Source organism: Petaurus breviceps, unplaced genomic scaffold (assembly GCF_028583685.1).
Source record: "Petaurus breviceps papuanus isolate PSGF00001 unplaced genomic scaffold, PetGlider_PUasm1.0 90881, whole genome shotgun sequence".
Classification (NCBI taxonomy): domain Eukaryota; kingdom Metazoa; phylum Chordata; class Mammalia; order Diprotodontia; family Petauridae; genus Petaurus; species Petaurus breviceps.
This window is the reverse complement of record NW_027187369.1, coordinates 1,783,200-1,802,280: the sequence shown is the minus strand read 5'-3', so window position 1 is coordinate 1,802,280 and position 19,081 is coordinate 1,783,200. Positions and strand designations below refer to the sequence as shown.

The 19,081-nt window shown below is 40.8% G+C and overlaps 1 protein-coding gene across 4 annotated transcripts in view; it reads right to left on the bottom strand.

Annotated features, from left to right (window-relative positions):
• The window catches only part of GRIA3 (glutamate ionotropic receptor AMPA type subunit 3), a 292,053-nt gene that overhangs the window by 110,926 nt on the left and 162,046 nt on the right, over window positions 1-19,081 (bottom strand). For all 4 annotated transcript variants that reach the window (XM_069074018.1, XM_069074020.1, XM_069074017.1 and 1 more), the window contains exons 5-6: window positions 10,027-10,080; window positions 1,253-1,414 (exon numbers count right to left, since the gene is read on the bottom strand). In XM_069074018.1, coding sequence (XP_068930119.1) covers window positions 1,253-1,414; window positions 10,027-10,080 — 216 coding nt within the window. The remainder of the gene's footprint in view (window positions 1-1,252; window positions 1,415-10,026; window positions 10,081-19,081) is intronic.

The window sequence follows — 19,081 nt, the reverse complement described above, 5'->3', positions numbered from 1 at the left end:
CCTCCCCTCCCCTCCCCTCCCCTCCCCTCCCCTCCCCTCTCCTCTCCTCCCCTCTCCTTCATATACTGCTAAGTACCTGTGGGAAATGGCTCATGTTTAGAAGTCTACTTGTTCCACAGATGTTATTTTCCACAGTCAATTGATGCTTTTCCCTACCTGTGCTTATAACAATGTATGGAAGTAAGTCTTTTTTGACTTGTATTCTAAATTGCAACAAAATGTGTGTTTTTTTTGCCACAGTTCTTGGTTTATGAAAATCTTGATTTGCTCAAAAGATAAATTGGGTGGGTAGGGGGGGGTGTTAATTCTACTTATAAAAGGTAATCAATTTGGTTTTACACTGAGTTCTATTAACCTGTAGGCTGCCTCAGTGGTCTTAAAATAGGATTAGCTTTCAAAAATTGGATTTATTTGAAACTTTTCTGGAACACTCTGATTGTGGAAGGCTAGGTATACCTATACTGTAGGGGTTGTAAACTCTTCTCTTTTCTTCTCTAGATTAGGGATAGTGGGTACAGGAAGGAAGACCTGGCTCATTCTCCCATATTTTCAGGGCTTTTTTCCACCCACTGGATTCTTTAAAGGAAGTCCAGATTTGGAGTCCTTTTGTAATGTGAATACTTACTCCCGACTTGATCTAAATATAGCCAGATATGTATATATCATGCTTTTCACATAGAGATAGACATATTTGTCTGAATCATGCACATTTATGGAAGCTATTAAAGGTGCATTTTTGTTGTTTTCAACATTTCTATCTTGATTCCAGTAAAATGAACAATCTAGGTAATGCTGTTATTTAAAAGAGATTTTTGCAAGCAGGAAAACATTTTGGCTGCCCCCATGCATGGTGAGCCAACCTACTCTGCATCAGCCCTAAATTCATCTGGCTTCTCAGAGATTCATGGGACTTATTAGCACACAAAGCGATCACATAAATAATGGAAAATCTAATTTGCTTTTTCAGTTCATCAATCTTCCCTACCTATTCTCCCCCCTTCTTGTAATGAATATTCTAAATTGTTATGAGCAGATTACAAATTAAATTCATTTAAAAAAAGGTTAGTCAACTTATTCCTAATGCTGGATGATATTATAAAGGAAAAAGGTCATGTAGTTATTTGGTTTAGATTTAGGGATTCCCCCAACATCTGTGGTCACTTGGTCTGGGCCATTAATGGGAAGGGATCATTAGAGAGGGCAGCTTTGCTGGGCGGGCTAGCTTCAGTTTATATTAGACATAGAGGTTTACCTTCAAGGGAGAATTCTTGGCTTCTGGAAACTCTCTTTCATCCAGTCTCACCCAGCGCTGGATGAACTGCTGAACCATGGGATTCTCATTGTTCACGATCTGGAATCCTGTAATGTTGGCACCCCCATGCATTACTCTCTCCAGCACAATATCCGTGAAGCCCTGCAGACAGATGGAGAAAGGAGATCAAAATGGTGGCAGGGCACAGGATGATGCTGACTCTGGCAGGAGTGGACCTGGAAAAGCCTAGTTGTAGGCTTTGCCTTCCAAACTGAAGGTGGGTAGGGGTGGCTAGGTGGCGCAGTGAATAGAGCACTGGCCCTGGAGTCAGGAGGACCTGAGCTCAAATCCAGCCTCAGACACTTAACACAAAGACTAGCTGTGTGACTTTGGGCAAGTCACTTAACCCCAACTGCCCTCCAAAAAGCATAAAAAAAAGAAACTGAAGGTGGGACCCAAGAATGTGCCTCCTGCTACTTCAGGGTACTGAATGTGGGTACAAGTCTAGATGCCAACTTTATGGAAGATGCAAATGCAAATGAAAGCAAATGAAACCACCACTTTCTCATAATTCTTCTCATTTAATTCTCATACCAACCCTGGAAGAAAGGTACTACAAGTATCATCATCCCCATTATCCAGATGAGAGAACAGAAGCTCTAGGAGAAATGACTTGCCCAAGGTCCCACAGTAAGAGATAGATCTGGAATTTAAGCTTAGATCTTTGGGCTCCATCTGAGGTGCTTTTTCTGCTAAGAAAATAGTGGAAATCATGGACCCTAGACTATAGAAATCAATTGAATCCACCTATGATATGCCAGTTATAAGAAATGATATCTGATTGTTTTGTTTCTAGTGATGGGCCATCCATGATGAATCAGTGTTATACATTTTATTGAATCACAAACTGTTTAAAGCAACAAAACCCCCAAATAGATAAAATTTTGTTACAAATGGTATACAAACATCAATTTTGGGTCCCCAAGCAAATTACTGCAAAGGGGAGGCATGACTCTTGCCTGTGGCCCTCTTTATCCCAGCCTTAACCAACATGTCATCCATCTCCATGTATCCTAAGGATCTGGTGTGTGATTCCTACACCTTCTGGGACTTTCATTATGGCTTTTCTTTGAGTCCTGATATTTGGTGTTAGCTGTATCTCCTTTGATCTCCTGCCCAAGTTTTAGCTGTGCTCATTATCACCTTTGCTTTCTGAGGACCAGCCTAGCTAGGAACAGAGGAGATTGCCCTCAGTAGGCTAAACACATGATGTTGAATGCTTTGGGTATGGCAACCCATGAAATAAATTAAAATACAAAATGGTCTCATCCTTATATTGTCCCCCTCTGTTTCTGCATTTATGGTGTAGAGTAGGAGAATAGAGGATATAGAGTATTAAGAATCACATATCCCAGGGCAGCTAAGTGGTGCTGTGACCGCACTGGTCCTGGAGTCAGGAGGACCTGAATTCAAATCTGGCCTCATACATTTAACATATACTAGCTGTGTGACCTTGGGCAAGTCACTTAATCCCAATTTCCCTACCTTCACCTCTCCAAAAAGACAAAAAAAGAATCACACATCCTTACCCAATGACCAGTGAGTAGTCATTCCATAGGAAGTCTGGCTCACAGGTTCTCTTTGCAGAGGCAAATAAAAGAACTGGTGGAATTGGTTTTAATTGGGTGTCCAAAGGTAATGTTGTAGGACACTTGGTCATTACATATTACTGTGCTCATGTTAAGTATTTGCATATCTTTTGTGAAAATAATTTTAGTTTTTGTGCTAACATTTATTACAGAGAATGAGAAGATACAGAAATTCTATAAGAAACTTGCTAAAACCCAATTCATTGGAAAGGTGGTCATGGGGAGGATGGTGAAAATTATGTAGGAAAACATAGTTTATGAGTAAGAAATAAAAGCAACTAAAGGCTTGTCAACTACATAGGTTTTTTAAACACTGTACTTTTTTTTTAAGGTCAGAAGGCAGGGTAATTGGGGTTTAGTGCCTTATTCAAGGTCACACGGCTAGCAAGTGTTAAGTGTCTGAGGTTGGGTTTGAACTCAGGTCCTCCTGACTCCAGGCCGGTGCTCTATTCACTGAGCCACCTAGCTGCCCCGACACCGTACTTTCTTTAAGAAGAGTCAGAAGACATTAGATATGGCAAGCTACAAGTAACATTACAAAAATTAAATCTGATTATATTTTAACTGACAGAAAATTATTGGCTATTAATGTGGGAGTTATTTCTGAATCAGTCATCTGTATATAGTTAGACCACTGACTTGTGAAAGCAAAGATAAAAATCAAATACCAAAGTAGAATCAAATACCTCCCCATGACCATGTTTCCAGTGAATTGGGTTTTAGCAAGTTCCTTATAGAATCTCTGTATCTCCTCATTCTCTGTAATAAATGTTAGCACAAAAACTAAAATTGTTTTCACAGAAAATATGCAAATATTTAACATGAGCACTGTAATATGTAATGACCAAGTGTCCTACAATATTACCTTTGGACACCCAATTAAAAAAAAAAAAGGTGTTGATGGTGAAAATAGGAAATGGAAAAAAGGACAGACCCTGACACAGGCTACTGCCTTAGGCAATCTTTAAATTTAAGTAGTTGCCACAATAGACCAGGAGAGACTAGAAACTACCTCAGTTGTCAAACAATTGATCTTAATGAGCAGAGAGAACAGCCATGGGCAAACCCAAAACTTAAGGAGGAAGATGGTAGAATATTAAGAACAGTATCACCTCATAAAATACCAAGAAGCAATAGAATAATGGAAGCATTGTAAATTTGCAAAAAAGTTTGATGAGAGACTCAACTAAGCCTAATCATCTTAAGGCTTTAAAGGATAAAACTGGAAGGAAGACAATGAGTAGATGAAAAATCGAAAAGACCTGTCAGCAAATTCTTTTCTCCACCAAGGATAGTCAAGTCACCACATTTGGTTTATAACATTATTGTCCCTACTATGCTATCTGAGAAAGCAGAAATGATACTAATTAAAATGACAAAATAGTGGCCGGACTAGACCAAATATATATAGTTTGTGCTACATGTGACAGTTTTATGGGTGTTAAGGAATTCCTTCTCAAGATAAGTGAAAGAGGAAATGAGATGAAAAACTTGGAAAAATATAGACCTTATTTCTACTAAAAAAGCAGGTAGGAATGTCAAAATATCAGTAACTTTGATCCACATGTCCACTTTCCCATATTTACAAAATCTTTATAAGAATAACCTACTTGTGCAATATGGGTGCCCTTAGTAAAGGTTTGAGAAGGGAAAATGCAGACATTTATTAATTTTTTTCATTTTATTTTATTAAATTTTTTTCATTTATTTTATTAGTGATTTGAAGCATTTTTCATATTGCTGTTACTAGTTTGCATTTCTTCTTTTAAAAACTGTTACATCCTTTAACCACTTCTTTATAGAGGAAACTTATTTTTTCTGTTTATCATTTGTAAAATTTTATTTTTAGAATTGTAAAACATTTTTGAGTTCCAAATTCTTTCTCTCCCTCTAGCCAAGAGAAGGAAAGCAATATGATGCCCATTATACATGTGAAATCAATGCAGGTATTTTAAATGATATTCTATCTCATACTATTATCTTTATAGCCACACAACTGAATAAAAGTTGTAGAGAATATGAAATCCTATTCTGATTATTTGGTAGTACAAAGTCGTCTTAAGACTTTCTTAAGGTACTCATGTTTGTGGATGACATTATGTTGATTTCAGCAAATCAGGCAAAAGAATTCAGTCTAACTAGCCACACAGAGAAATTCAAGTGGATGAGGAATGCTTGTTATTCAGACTATGATAGGGAGTTGGCTGAGTATCCAATAGGACTAGTCCACATATATCTTGGACAGATATTGTAGATAGATTATAAGCTGGGCCCAGAGTCAAACAAGAGCAGGAGAGCAGATTAAATTTCCTTTGGGAAATTGTGTGGCACAGTTTTAATAACTCCAAGGTTCCCCCTGAAATGAAGGTCTTTTTTTCTTTTGATTTTTTGGAGGGGGGGAAGGCAGGGTAATTGGGGTTAAGTGACTTGCCCACTGTCACAAGACTAGTAAGTGTTAAGTAGTCTGAGGCTGGATTTGAACTCAGGTCCTCCTGACTCCAGGGCCGGTGCTCTATTCACTGCGCCACCTAGCCACCCCTAAGAAGGTCTTTTTAAAGGCATTCTTCTGGTAAAACTGTATGACTGCAAGTCAGGGAATATCTTAGTCTCTGAGGAATTCAAGTTGTGGGTCATTCAATGGGCAGTGGAGCGGTGCATGGTGGGTATGATGAGTCTGTAGTATATTTTTGGTTGTTCAATTGTTTTTCAATTGCATCCGATTCTTCATGACCCTATTCTGGGTTTTACTGACAAAGATGTTTGCCATTCTTTCTCCAGTTAGTTTTGCAGATGAGGAATTGAGGCAAATAGGGTTAAGTGACTTGCCCAGGGTCATACAGCTAGTGTCTGAGGTCAGATTTGAACTTAGGAAGATGAGTCTTCCTGATTCCCAGTCAAGTGTGCTATCTACTGCAGCACCACCTAGCTGTCTATAGTATGTTGCCATTATCATCAGAGGAAAATGATTAGGAAAGGAGACAAGCTGGTTATATAGCTAGAGCAAGGAGTGACTAACAAGGACCTTGTGTGCTTTTCTAGTTTCCCTGAACTGTCAAGTGATCTAGAGGGAAGCCCCAAGCATCAATCCTCCTTGGAGGATTGATGGGAGGACATAGGCAAGAGTCACACAGGATAAGACAGCATGGATGAATTGCAGTCTGAGCCATTGGAGGGAATAGCCACATTGGTGAGATCATAGCATACTTCCTTATTGACTTACTCTAATGGCTCACTAGGGCATGAGACTGACTTTGCATTCTCTAAGGCTGTGTCAAAAGAAGTGCGAATTTGACAGATCCTCCTAAGTTGGACGAGTTTTTAGTGCAGGCCTGGCAATGGATAGGTCTCTGTCATCTAAGGAGTATCTAAACAAAAGGCTAAGAGGCTGGTCACCAGAGCATTGGTCATAGGTTGATGAGCTTTTTAGCTATAGAAACATCATAAAGACATTTAAGTTCTCACAGGGCTATGATCTAGGTTGCTCTAGTCCTGGAGTCCTGAACTTGTGATGTATCCTAGACATTTTTGTGTCTATCTGGTGAAGTCTATGGACCACTTATCAGAATAATGTTTATTGCCTACATTCATGATTAAAGGAAATGCTAAATTTCAGCTGGTAATTAGTGTAAATGAGGATGTAATTTATTTCCCATCTAAGTTTACAGACTCTCTGAAATTCATAGACTGTGGATCCCAGATTAAGATATAGAAGGAGATCCATGAAATATTGATGTAAGTACAGACATTTCTCACCTCTGAATGTTTCTTACCTTTATATAAACAGACTATCAGGTAAAACAATACAACTAAGGGTAATTAGTTCCATACAACCAATGGTATAAATGGGTTATCACTAGTCAAATGGCTCTACAGGGGGTGGTTTGTGCCATCAAGGAGATCTGACTATTAATAACTTATTGGGAAATGACATTGGTTATGTCAGGGGTATTCCCTCTTTTTGGTGATGGGGGAGATCTGACCTCTCTCCCTATTTATCTCGATTGTACTTGAGCTAGTAGGGAGGAGAGGAACAGGAAATAGCCCACCAGATAAATAATCTGAGGAAGGCTCCAGAGTGTCCAATTTGGGCCCATTGCCAAAAAGCTGACATTGGGTTTTGGTTTCTCCTTGGGAGGAAACTGATGGGTCCCCCACCTGCTGCCCTGAAAACTCACATTTGGAATTTGTTCTCTAATTAAATGAATCCTTTGAACGATGGCATTCAGCATCATTGCCTTGGCATGCCAGACAATATGTGCAAGGGAGTCAGAGAGATAAAAGAGTGGAGAAGAGGGGGAAAATACAAATTGCATCCTAATTTATTTGAGTAGGAGGAAAACTAAGGCGACAGTCCTCCGTCGGTACAGAGGGATGTTTCTCACTGATTTATCAGGCAGGGAGGTGTTATGTTCTTAATTCTTCTGCTAAGCAGGCAGGCAGGAGGAAACCTCATAATGTGGTGTCATAATAACCCTTTGTGGTAATAGGACAGCTTCCCCTGAGTAGTGCCAAACAGAAGGAAGCAGCTAGCTGCACTCCCATTCTCTGGCTAGAGATGGAGAGGAAGCAAGCATCAGAAGATTATACCCTGGGAAGCCCTTAGAGGTAAGCTCATGTGATCACTTTACTTGACAGATGAGGGAACTGAGGGACCCAGAGGGGTGAGGTAACTTGCTCAAGGTCTTGAAATAGCACTGCTAGGTCTGCATCCCAAGGAGATCAAAGAAAAAAAAGGAAAAGGACCCATATGTACAAAAATATTTACAGCAGTTCTTTTAGTGGTGGCAAAGAATTAGAAATTGAGGGGATGTCCATCAAATGGAGAATGATTATACAATTTGTGGTATATGATTATAGTATGGAAATACTGTGCTATAGAAATGACAAGCAGGGTGATTTCAGAAAAACCTGGGAAGCCTTACATGAACTGATGCAAACTGAAGTGAGCAGAATCAGAACATTATACAGAGTAATAACAATAGTGTATGATAATTCATTGTGAATGACTTAGCTGTTCTCAGTGATACAAAGATCCAAGACAATTCTGAAGGACCCACGATGAAACATGCCATCCACCTCCAGAGAAATAACTGATGGAGTCTGAGTGCAGATTGAAGCATACTATTTTTTACTTTCCATATTTTTTAGTTTTTTTGGTCTGTATTTTCTTTTACAACATGACTAATATGGAAATATATTTTGCATGATTGTACATGTATCACCTATATAAAATTTTTTACCATCTTGGGGAGAGAGAGGAGAGAGAGAAGGAGAGAATTTGGAACTCAAAATTTAAAAAAATGAATGTTTAAAATTATTTTACATGTAATTGGAAAAAATAAAAGATGAAAAAAAAGAACTGGAAGGGACCTCAGGGGTCATCTAGTCTAACTCCCTTATTTGACAGAGAAAGAAACTGAGACCTGGTGAGTTTAAGTAACTTGTCTGAGGTCACATGCATAGTAAGCATCAGAGCCAGGATTTGAACCCAAGCCCTTTGACTTCATAGCTAATTATCTTTCTACCATACTATGATCTCTCTAGTCCTTAGAGATCATGAAACTAATTCCTCTCTCCTAACAACTGCTTCACTATGTCTGATCTTGGGATAGGGGGCTCTCCAGGAGTTAGAAGTCTTGTTGCATTGAATACATGTGCTAGACAATACCCGCCAAGTGGCTATTTAAAGACCCTTTTCCTCCCATATAGACATTATTATTGAGCACTTTGGACCAGGCAGGAGTTACTGCTGAGAAGACATTTGGTACCCTCGTTAGTCCTATACACCTTAAAGGTTTTTTTTTTCAGGTTTAGTCAGCTGAATGGCAGCAATGGCTTAAAGTACCTGAAAGTATGATAGGCCTGGATCTAGAGTTGGCAGAGACCTCAGAGGCCTTGGTGCCAACACCCTTATTCTGTAGATGAGAAAACTGACTAGAGAGCTTAAGTGATCTACTCAGGGTCACCCAGCCAAGAAGTGATGGAGGCAGGAAAGCTGGGTGGATAGGTTCCTCATTTGATTTCCCTACCTCACAGGTTTGTTAGTGGGGGTGTGTGTGTGTGTGGGAAACGCTTTGTAAACTTTGATGTGACAGAGAAATGTGAACTTTTATTACTAGAATGGTAATTACAGAGTTGGGTCTGGACCTAATGAGCCTTTGGAAAGAAAGACCCATGATTTTCAGAGGTGGGAAGGGGGATTAAGCTCTTCCTTTTCTCATACCCTGAATTAACCAAAGTTTCTCTACTCCTTGGTCCCCAGAATTAGCCTAATTTGGAGAGGGAGCAGATCTTCATTTCCCCCACAGATGCCTTAGTCTTTCCCAACTGCCAAGAAAGAATATCAGGAATCCATGGTAAAGAAATGCTTTGTTTTCCTAAGAGTTATAGATATAATCTAAACCCCCCATTTTACAGAGGAGGAAACAAGCTCAGAGATTTAGAGCTGGAAGGGCCCTCAGAACCCATCTATCTAGTCTACTGCCCTCATTTTAGAGAGGGAGAAACTGAGGCTGAGGATGGGGAGGTGACTTGCCTCAGGTCACACATAGGCTCAGAAATCTAGAGCTGGAAGGGGCCTCAGAAACAAACCAGTCTAACCCCCTCATGTCATAGAGGAAGAAAGTGAGGCCCAGCCTGATAAAGTGACTTGCCAAGGTCACACAGCTAGTGTTGGAGTGGGCAATGGCGCTGTTATCCCAATTCTGAGTAATTCTCCATGCCTGACTACATGAGCACGTGGCCCTTTTTATCTAGGGACACTAAGCTATGTCTCTGCATCTAATCTAGGTGGCATAATGGAATTACTTTGGTAGGGGCTTAACATTTAAAATCCGATTAGGCTGATCAAAGTTGCATTTAAGAAGCTGTAAACTAATAGAAATAAATTATCAAATTATTATTTTTCAAATTACTTGAGCCTATGAGCTTCCCAGCTGAAACAAAAACAGCATAATTGAGGACGAATGGCTATTACATGTAGCTCCTGGTGTTTAGTGAAATCATTTTTCACGATCAAGGACATGCGGGGTGCTTGATGAGGTTTCCCCCCTGGCTGATCACTGCTCATGTGGCCTGAGGGGGCAGGCACGATTACCCAGGTACATTTTAACTGAGAGTCCTTACCAGATTAGCAAGCATGTAGTGATAACCTCTGGAATGTTTCCCCAGGATTACAACCTGCAGAAAAGAGAAATAATAAAGATTGGTTAACCTAGGAAGGTGTTCTTAGGCTTGCAGAGAGATGGGAAACTGAGTAATGTTAAACCACACCTAGTACATCAAAATGGTGGAACATTCAGAAGCTCTATGACCAGGTCTTATGAATAGATAAGTGCTTACTATGTGCCAAGTACTGTGCTGTGCTCTAAGTTAGATCTTCATTAGTGATTAGTACATTCTGCACATAATGTTTGCTGAACTGAATTAAAAAACCCCAGACAGCACATTGGTTTGAGGCTCTCTTATGCATATATAATATAATATACATATAATATCCTATATTATACTGCTTTGTGCCTATGTCAATCTCCCTACTAGACTGTAAACACCCCATGTCTCAGCTACATTTGGGAGGGCCTCTCAGCATAGAATTTTATTTACTGTGGATGATTCATGTTTATTGAGCCATGGATACCTCTTCAGGCCTCATCAGTAAGATTAGGGACTTGGACTAGATCTAGGATCCTATGAATGACTAAGTCAATGAACCAGAATCCAAAAAGAACCTGAATTCTCTTATACTTTTAAGAGGAAAGAGACAAATTCTGGAGAAATCATTTTTAGAAAATGGAATAATAGCTAGCATTTATATAAAGCATTAAGGTTTACAAAACTATTTACATATACTCTTGCTTTTGATCCTTACAACAACCCTTACAGGAGCTATTATTATTCCTGTTTTACAGAAGAGGAAATGGAGACTGAGAAAGGTTAAGTGACTTTCCCAGAGTTACACAGCTAGGACGTATCTGAGACAGGATTTGAACTCAGGTCTTCCTAACTCTAGGTCTAGTGTTCTATAAGAGCTTGCATTTATATAACACTTTAAGGTTTTTGCACAGCACTTTACAAATATAATCTCATTTGATCCTTACAACAACCCTGGGAGATAAGTGCTGTTATTATCCCTACTTTGCAGATGGAGAAACTGAAACAATCAGGGTTAAGTGACTTGCCCAGGGTCACACAACTAATAAGTATCTGAGGCCAGATTTGAACTCAGGAAGCTGAGTCTTCACATTTCCAGGTCCAGTTCTCTATCCAATGCAGCACCACCTAGTGGCTCCAACTGGCCATAATACTTTAAATTTTGCAAAGTGCTTTACATCCATGATCTTATTTCAGTCTCACAACACCCCTGCCAATGGGTTACACATTATATTAAGAGACAAATGAGTGTTAGAAGTCATAAAGTGCAGCAGAGGATGAGAAGGTGAGATCATGGTAGATGAGGATACTCAAGTAGGATTCTCTGGAAAAGCAGATGTTTGAGCTGGGCCTTGAAAGGCAGGCAGGGATTCCAATGTCATGGTAAAGTTAGAAACAGTTCAGACTGGGCCTGATTCACAATGAATTTTAATCCAAGTTCATTTTTTCTTTTACTATTTAGATATACCAAAAGAGTCAGTGAATAAAAAGTTTTAAAATGTTTTGCTTATTTCTCAGGCTTCTATTACATAAAATGGTCTAATTTGGGATATGTTTATTTGGCAGCTTGCAAGAAATATCACTTGCAGACATGATTTATTAAGTTGTTGTGGCATATTTAATGGTGGGTCAGAAAGGTACATTTGTCCTGTTGAAGATTTAATCACCAGTTGAGCCCAGCACTTTCTAGCTTTGCCAAGAAAAGGAACAAGTTCTCTTTGAGTACAGAGACCCCCCAGAAATCAGGCTGAGCCTGGAGGGAAATTGGGAAATCAGACCAAAATCAATGTAGCCATAATAGCTCCTATTTCCACATTACTTTAAAGTTTACAAAATGTTTTTCTCCCATCTATGGGGTGGACAGCACAAGCAGCAGAATGGATAGAGCATTGGCCTTGGAATCTAGAACTCCTGGGCTCAAATCCTCCTCTACTAGCTTGCTAGTTAGTGTGACCTTACTTACCTTACTAGCTAGTTGTGTGACCATGGGCAAATCACTTAACATTTCTGATCATCAGTTTCATCATCAGTGAAATGGGGATTATGATAGCATCTGCTTCACAGGGTTTTTGTAAGGATCAGATGAGATAATGTATGTAAGGTACTTTGCAAAGCTTAATGCACTATGGAAAAGTGAGTCCTGATGATAATGATAATGATAATGATGTTATCAACTTTTGTCTCTGCATATTCAGTGGCTGGAGTGCTAGACCTGGGCTCCAGAAGACCTGAGCTCAAATCTGACCTCAGACACTTATTAGCTGTGAGACCCTGGGCAAGTCACTTAACTTCAGTTTGCCTCAGTTTCCTCATCTGTAAAAATGGGAACAATAATAGCACCTACCTCGCAGAATAAAGTGAGATATTTGCCAAGTATTTTGCAAACCTTAAAGTGCTATATTTACACTATAATTGTTATTGTTATTTGGATTGTTTTTAATTCTATTTTATATGTTCCTTGATTTTTTTTCATTTCTGTTCACAGTAAGTTTGGACCTCAAAGTCCAGAACGTTGATTTTCTCCCCACCAAAGTCTTGTCTGAATGCAGACTGGACTCAACTATCACCTTGGTTACTCATTCCCAACATGGCTAAGGGGAATCAGAAGAATTCTTGGGATCAATTGCAGAAGGAGATGGTAGACACAGAGCTGTGATGGCTGGCATGTGTTCATAACAATTGATAAATACAACAGGGGGAAGTTATGGAAGATTTAGATAGAAATTCATTGTCTAAAGGAAATGTCATTTTCTCCACAAATGTTTTGAAGGAAAAATGTCACAGCTGAGTTACTGAGGTTAACATAGAGGCATGACGTTAAGAGAGGCAATGGCATTTGAGGGAAATAGACTCTAGAGGTCTCATTACCCACTCAGTGGACACAACTGGGTTTGGAGGAGGAGTTCAATCTTTGATTTTTCTGGGCTGGCCTTTAGCTGGCTACTTACAAGCACTGGATTTGGAGCCAGAGGGCATAGGTTTGGATCTTGGCTCCACAGTTCACTATCTGTGTGACTCTAGGCAAGCCTTTTTTCCTCTGGGCCTTGGTTTCCTGCTTTTTAAGATGAGGCTGCTGGACTAGAGGCATCTGAATTTCCTTTCAGCTCCAGATCTAGGATGCTCTGTATGTCCTTGGGCAAGCCTTTGCCCTTTCTGCACTCAGTTTCCTTGTTTGTAAAAATGAAGGGGTGGGACTTCATCTCTGAGGACCCTTCCAGCTTTCAATTACAATATTCCTATCGATGAGACCAGTCTTTGTTGTTGTTCATGTTTTATTCTGGATGTTTTCTTACTTTCAGAAATTTGCAAGCAAACTACCCCAGTGGTCCTCTCAAGAGAGACACACGGACCCTCCGGGATGGGCAAGCATCTGTTTTTCCAGTTTCACATTTGGTGGTTTTTTCTTTGGTGTGGAAATGTGTGTGTCCTTCCCCTCCCCCCATTCTCCATCTGTCATGCAAAGAAGTACATTTGCAGACTGCAACTGGGGGAGGGCCCTTTTGCTTCATGTGGGAATCTTCTTCGTGGAAATAAAGGGGGATTTATATCTCAAGATCAAGCCAAATCATTTCACTCTGGCAAAGGCCTGACAGCTTAACTGTGTCTTGTGGCGTGGGCTTCCCTTGGTTTTGGGGTATGTGCATGTTCATATGCCTGTGTGATTGTGTATTGTGCATGTGTATATGTGTGTATACATAGTTGTACACGTATGTATATGTTGCTAAGCTCATAGATCACATTATAGGCTATCTAAATTAAACTCTTTCATCTTATAGAGGTGGAAACTGAAGCCCAGGGAGGGGAAGCAGCTTGTTCAAGGTCATATATGGGATCCCAGGTCTAGAACTAGAGAGGGCCTCAGAGGCCAGATAGGCCAAACCCCCTTATTTTACAGAGGAAGAAACTAAGGTTTAAGTTCACATATATGTGTGTGTGTGTGTATATATATATATATGTAAGTTACACTTACATATATGTAAGTGCTAGAGGTAGGATTTGAATTCAGGTCCCATGACTAAGTTCAATTAGAAACTTTGGCACTCTTTCCATTGCACCATACTACCTCTGTGCATACATGTGTATAATAGTAATATTAATAATGATAATAGCTGACATTGATGCCAGATTAGTTTCGTTAGCTCTTCTGAAATGATTTAATCTGGAATTAGTCAGGAATGCTGTGAATATAATTTATAGCTTTTTATCTTAGACTATTCTCTTTTATTTTTTGGAGGGGCAATTGGGGTTAAGTGACTTGCCCAAGGTCACACAGCTAGTCTGAGGCAGGATTTGAACTCAGGTCCTCCTGACTCCAGGGCTGGTGCTCTATTCAGTGTGCCATCTAGCTGCCCCTTAGACTAATTTTTTTTTTTTTAGCAATCGGGGTTAAGTAACTTGCTCAAGGTTACACGGCCAGGTGTTTCTGGGTGCTAAGTATCAGAGCCTGGATTCAATCCCAGGTCATCCTGACACTGGGGCTGGTGCTCTTACTCGCTGTGCTACCTGGCCACCCCCCCCCCCCACGCTTAGACTATTCTTATAGAGAAGATGGAAAGATGTGGACTGGACAATAATACAATCAGATAGGTTGACTGATTGGATTCATGGTTCAATGTCAATGTGGCAGAAGGTCTCTATTGGAGTGCCCCAGGGATCTGTGCTCATCCCTATGCTATCTAACATTCTTATCAATGACTTGGATAGAGACATAGATGGCATGCTCATGAAATTTTCAGATGACATAAAGATAAGATAAAGATAAAGACATAAACACACTGGCAGATGGGCTAGAAAGAGCATTGGGCTGAATCTAATAAGATGAAATTCAACAGGGATAAATATGATCTTGTACTTGGGTACCAAAAAATATCAATTTCACTGATATGAGATGGAGGAAACATTGTCAGACCACAATTGTTTTGGAAAAAGATCTGGAGGTTTCAGTGGACTGCAAGCTCAATATGAGTGAGCAGTGGGCTGTGGCAGCTTTTACTCTGGTTCAACCTTGTCTGGAGCACTGTGCTCAGTTCTGGGAACCACAGTTTGAAGAGGACATTGATAAGTCGGAGATATGCAGAGGAAAGAAGCCAGGAGGGGGAAGGGTCCTGAGTCTGTGTCATATGAAGATCGATTCTCTGCCTGGAGAAGAGAAGACATGGGGAGGGGAGCATTCTAGCTCTCTCCAAGTATTTGAAGGACCGTCATATGGAGGAGAGGATGAGACTTGTCCTGCTTGGTCCTAGAGGGCAAAACCAGGAGGGATGGGTGGAATTTTAAAGAGGCCATCTTAGGCATCGGAAAAGCTTCCTAACAGGCTTTCTGGAGAGGTGGTGGCCACTTCCCCTTCCTTGGAGTTCTCTGAGCAGAAGCTGGATGCTCATTCATAGTTATAGTGCATAGGTTGGACTAGGTAGATATTGAGATCCCTGGCGGTTCACAAATTTGGGGATTTTCTGTCTCTCTGTAATCTGTGAAGGGTCCTTCTAACTCCTTTCCCCTTTGATCCTCACAATAGCCTGGCAGGTGGGTACTAAGAGTATTCTCATCCCTGTTTTACAGGTGAGGACATGTCAATTCTGAGGGGTGAAGGACCACCCAGCCCTGTTAGTGAGCACCACCTGGGGGCTTCCAAGCCAGGTCTCTCCTAACTCCAAGTGCACAATCCTTTCCACTCTAGGCATTGGTGAGGATGTGACATTACTGTTTTTAATAGGCCTTCTCTTTCATAGCCATAGCTTGGCTTTTTCTTTTTAAAAAGGTCTTTGGGGGCAGCTGGGTGGCACAGTGAGCAGAGCACCGGCCCTGGAGTCAGGAGGACCTGAGTTCAAATTTGGCCTCAGACACTTAACACTTACTAGTTGTGTGACCTTGGGCAGGTCACTTAACCCCAATTGCCCTAAAACAAACAAACAAAAAAAGGTCTTTGATTGCTTTTTAAAATTTTTTCATCACTGTTGTGATTATTGCTCCCAATAGATGCTAATGAGTGAATGTATTACCCCTCCCAAGTAACAGCTGCATTGTAGCAGAAGCCTTCTAGAAACATAATACCTTGACACCAAAGAAGGAACTTTGTGTAAATTCCGAGCTGAAAAGGCCCTTAGCCAATCTAATCACTTTACACATAGGGAAACTGAGTGCCAGAAGGGGAAATGAGAACTTGTCTGAGATAACATAATGTATTAGTAAAAGGCCTATGACTCCAACCTATCACTCCCACTTCTTTAATCTTCTATTTTTGTCCTGACTCATTCATTCTGCCTCCCCCCCCCCCCATCTAGATTGGAAACCCTGAATGAGAAGAGACTGCATGCAGCTTTTTCCTGGAGTCAGAAAGGTGATTTCAAATTTGAATAACTGATCTATCTCTCTTTCCCATCACAGGATAGGGAATCAGCTCTACTGCTCATTGAGAGGAAATGGGCAAAATGGAAGTAAGTAAAATGAGCAATTTAAATTTACATTAGTAATTATGATTAAATTATGCTTAATTATTAAACAAAAGAACATTAGATATTACTGCAATGAATTGTCTCCATGTGTTGACACTTGATAAAAATAGCTGCATGGTTGGATTTTCTTCATTTCCCTGGTTGATGCGCATGGTTGTCTTCATTGCCTATGAGTATTTCCTGATCTCATGCCAGGCACTGTTCCAGGCACCGAGGCTACAAAGAAATGGTTTTATGTCCTCTTTACCATTTTTCATTCTAGCTGGTACAGTCCGTCCTTATAACCTGACTAATGTATAATGTGAAAGTATTTACAGATCCTATACTTGACTATAAGCCGCCATGGGGTGGAGAGGAGGGAGGGGGGACAAAATGTGAAACTCAAGGAATTGTGGAATTGAATCCTGTAAACTAAAAGGAAACAAACAAATTAATTAAAAAAAAAAAAGAAATGGGAGACGGGGTCCCTGCGCTCACAGAATTCAGCCAACTCCCAAATCTACATAATGACTTAGAGGATTTTCAAGCTATGCATGTTGCTGATACAGTTTGAAATAGGGTCAAATTTCTTAACTCTTGACTTTCTTTTGTCTTTCTTCTCCATCCCATCTGCTATCATCCTCTCCACTAGATTGGTCACACAAATGTCACTTCTCCTTTCCTCTAATTTTCTATATCTTCCTATCTATTGGTTCCTGTCTTTTGTAGGCTCTTGCCTACAAACATGTCAATGTCTCCCCTCTCCTTAAAAACAAACCCTTTTGACCCTACCATCTCCTCAAGGCATCATCTTCACCCTCTCACAGCCAAACTCCTAGAAAAAGCTATCTATTCCCAGTGAGTCCACTTTTCTTCCTTTCACTCATTTTTAATACCTTGGCATCTGGCTTTCAATCTTATCATTCCATCTTTCCAAATTCACCATGGTCTCTGAATGGCCAAATCTAATCAGCCTTTTCTGTCCTTCTCTTTCTTAGCCTCTGTAGTGTTTGAAAACATTAATGCTCTCCTCCTTCTGGCCACTTTCTTTCTCTGAGTTTTTCTGACTTGTCTCTGTCTTAGCTTCCTCCTGCATGCCTTACTGCTCCTTCCCTCCTTCATTGACTCTTTATCCATGACCTGTGGCTGTCCCCAAAGGTGTCTCTGTCCTGGGCCCTCTCCTCCTTTCTCTCAGCACTCTCACTTGGTGAGCTCATAGGCTCCCAAGGGCTTAACCATGTCTTGAGATCTAGATGTCCATTCCTAGTCTCCCTCTCGTGCTCTAGGCCCACATTGCCAACTGCATTTCCCAGTGGATGGCTTATAGATATTTCAAACTCAATGTGTCCCAAACAGAATGATCTTTCTTGGCAGATCTGTCCCTCTCCCAAATTTCCCTAATTCGGTAGAATGTACTGCCACATGCTTCTAGTCACCAAGGGTCACAGCCACAGGCACCCTCACATCCTCACTTTCACTTTGATTCACTCTCTATATCCAATTAGTCATTGTTTTCTTTATCCTACTGCCACACTATCTCTTGCATTGGTCCCCATATCTCTACTCACATTTTGGACAACTGCAGTCACCCCAAAAATTTCCAAATTCAGCTTCTTTCCTAGTCAAACAAGACGGGTTTGGGAAACAGAAGACATGGCTTTCAGTGTCAGTTTTGTCCGTGATCTGCTGTGTGGTGAGTCATTTCCCCTTTCTGAGCCTGTTTCTTCCCTGTTCTGCCTACCTCAAACGACTAATATGAGGATCCCATGAGCTGATGACTATAACAGACTATGTCATGGAATAATTGAGGGAGGGCCCTCAGAGACCATCTAGTCCAACCCTTCATTTTACAGAGGAGGAAATTGAGGCACAGGGAGAGGAAGGTAACACATAGGATCCTAGATCCCAAACTGGGAGGGCTCTCAGGGGCCAGCTAGTCCAACTTATTCATTTTATAACTGAAAAATCTGCGGTCTAAGAAGATTAAGTGACTTGCCCAAGGACACATAAATAGTGTCAGAGGAAGGCCAGAATCACTCCATCTATTTCCAAGCCTCTTTATTCCCCAGTTTCCTCCCAGTGTTCTTGCCCTCTCTGTCTGTTTGATAAGAAAGGGTAGCCACTTGATTCCCAAGAAATGAAATCCAGAAGTGGCCAAGACAGCTTTATAGCCCTGCAAAACTGCCAATAGTAGGCACAGCTATTTGTTCTTCAGACCAGACAAAAATCCATTGACTGTGCTATCCCTTAAATCAAGCCTTTGCATCATCAGAGGGGGTGGGCAAATAATGGAATTGTAGCTCTCCATGTGGCCCCCATCTCCCAAGTCCATGTGCTTCATGGCCAAGAACTCAAGGCCAAAGTTACTCAGCAGCCAAGTCATCAGCCAATCTGCGAGAGGCCTGCCTTCCACTGAGCTAGATCCTGGAAATCTTACACAAGAAGGGAAGCGACCCCAGGGCCCAAAGTGGTGTATCCCAGGACCCAAACTGTGGTTTCTATCAAAGCCAGACACTTGGGTGCTGAACAGTAGATCTATTAGTGGCATACATCTTATCTCGAATGGAATCAGAACTGGACAGAGCATGCTAGACTGGGCA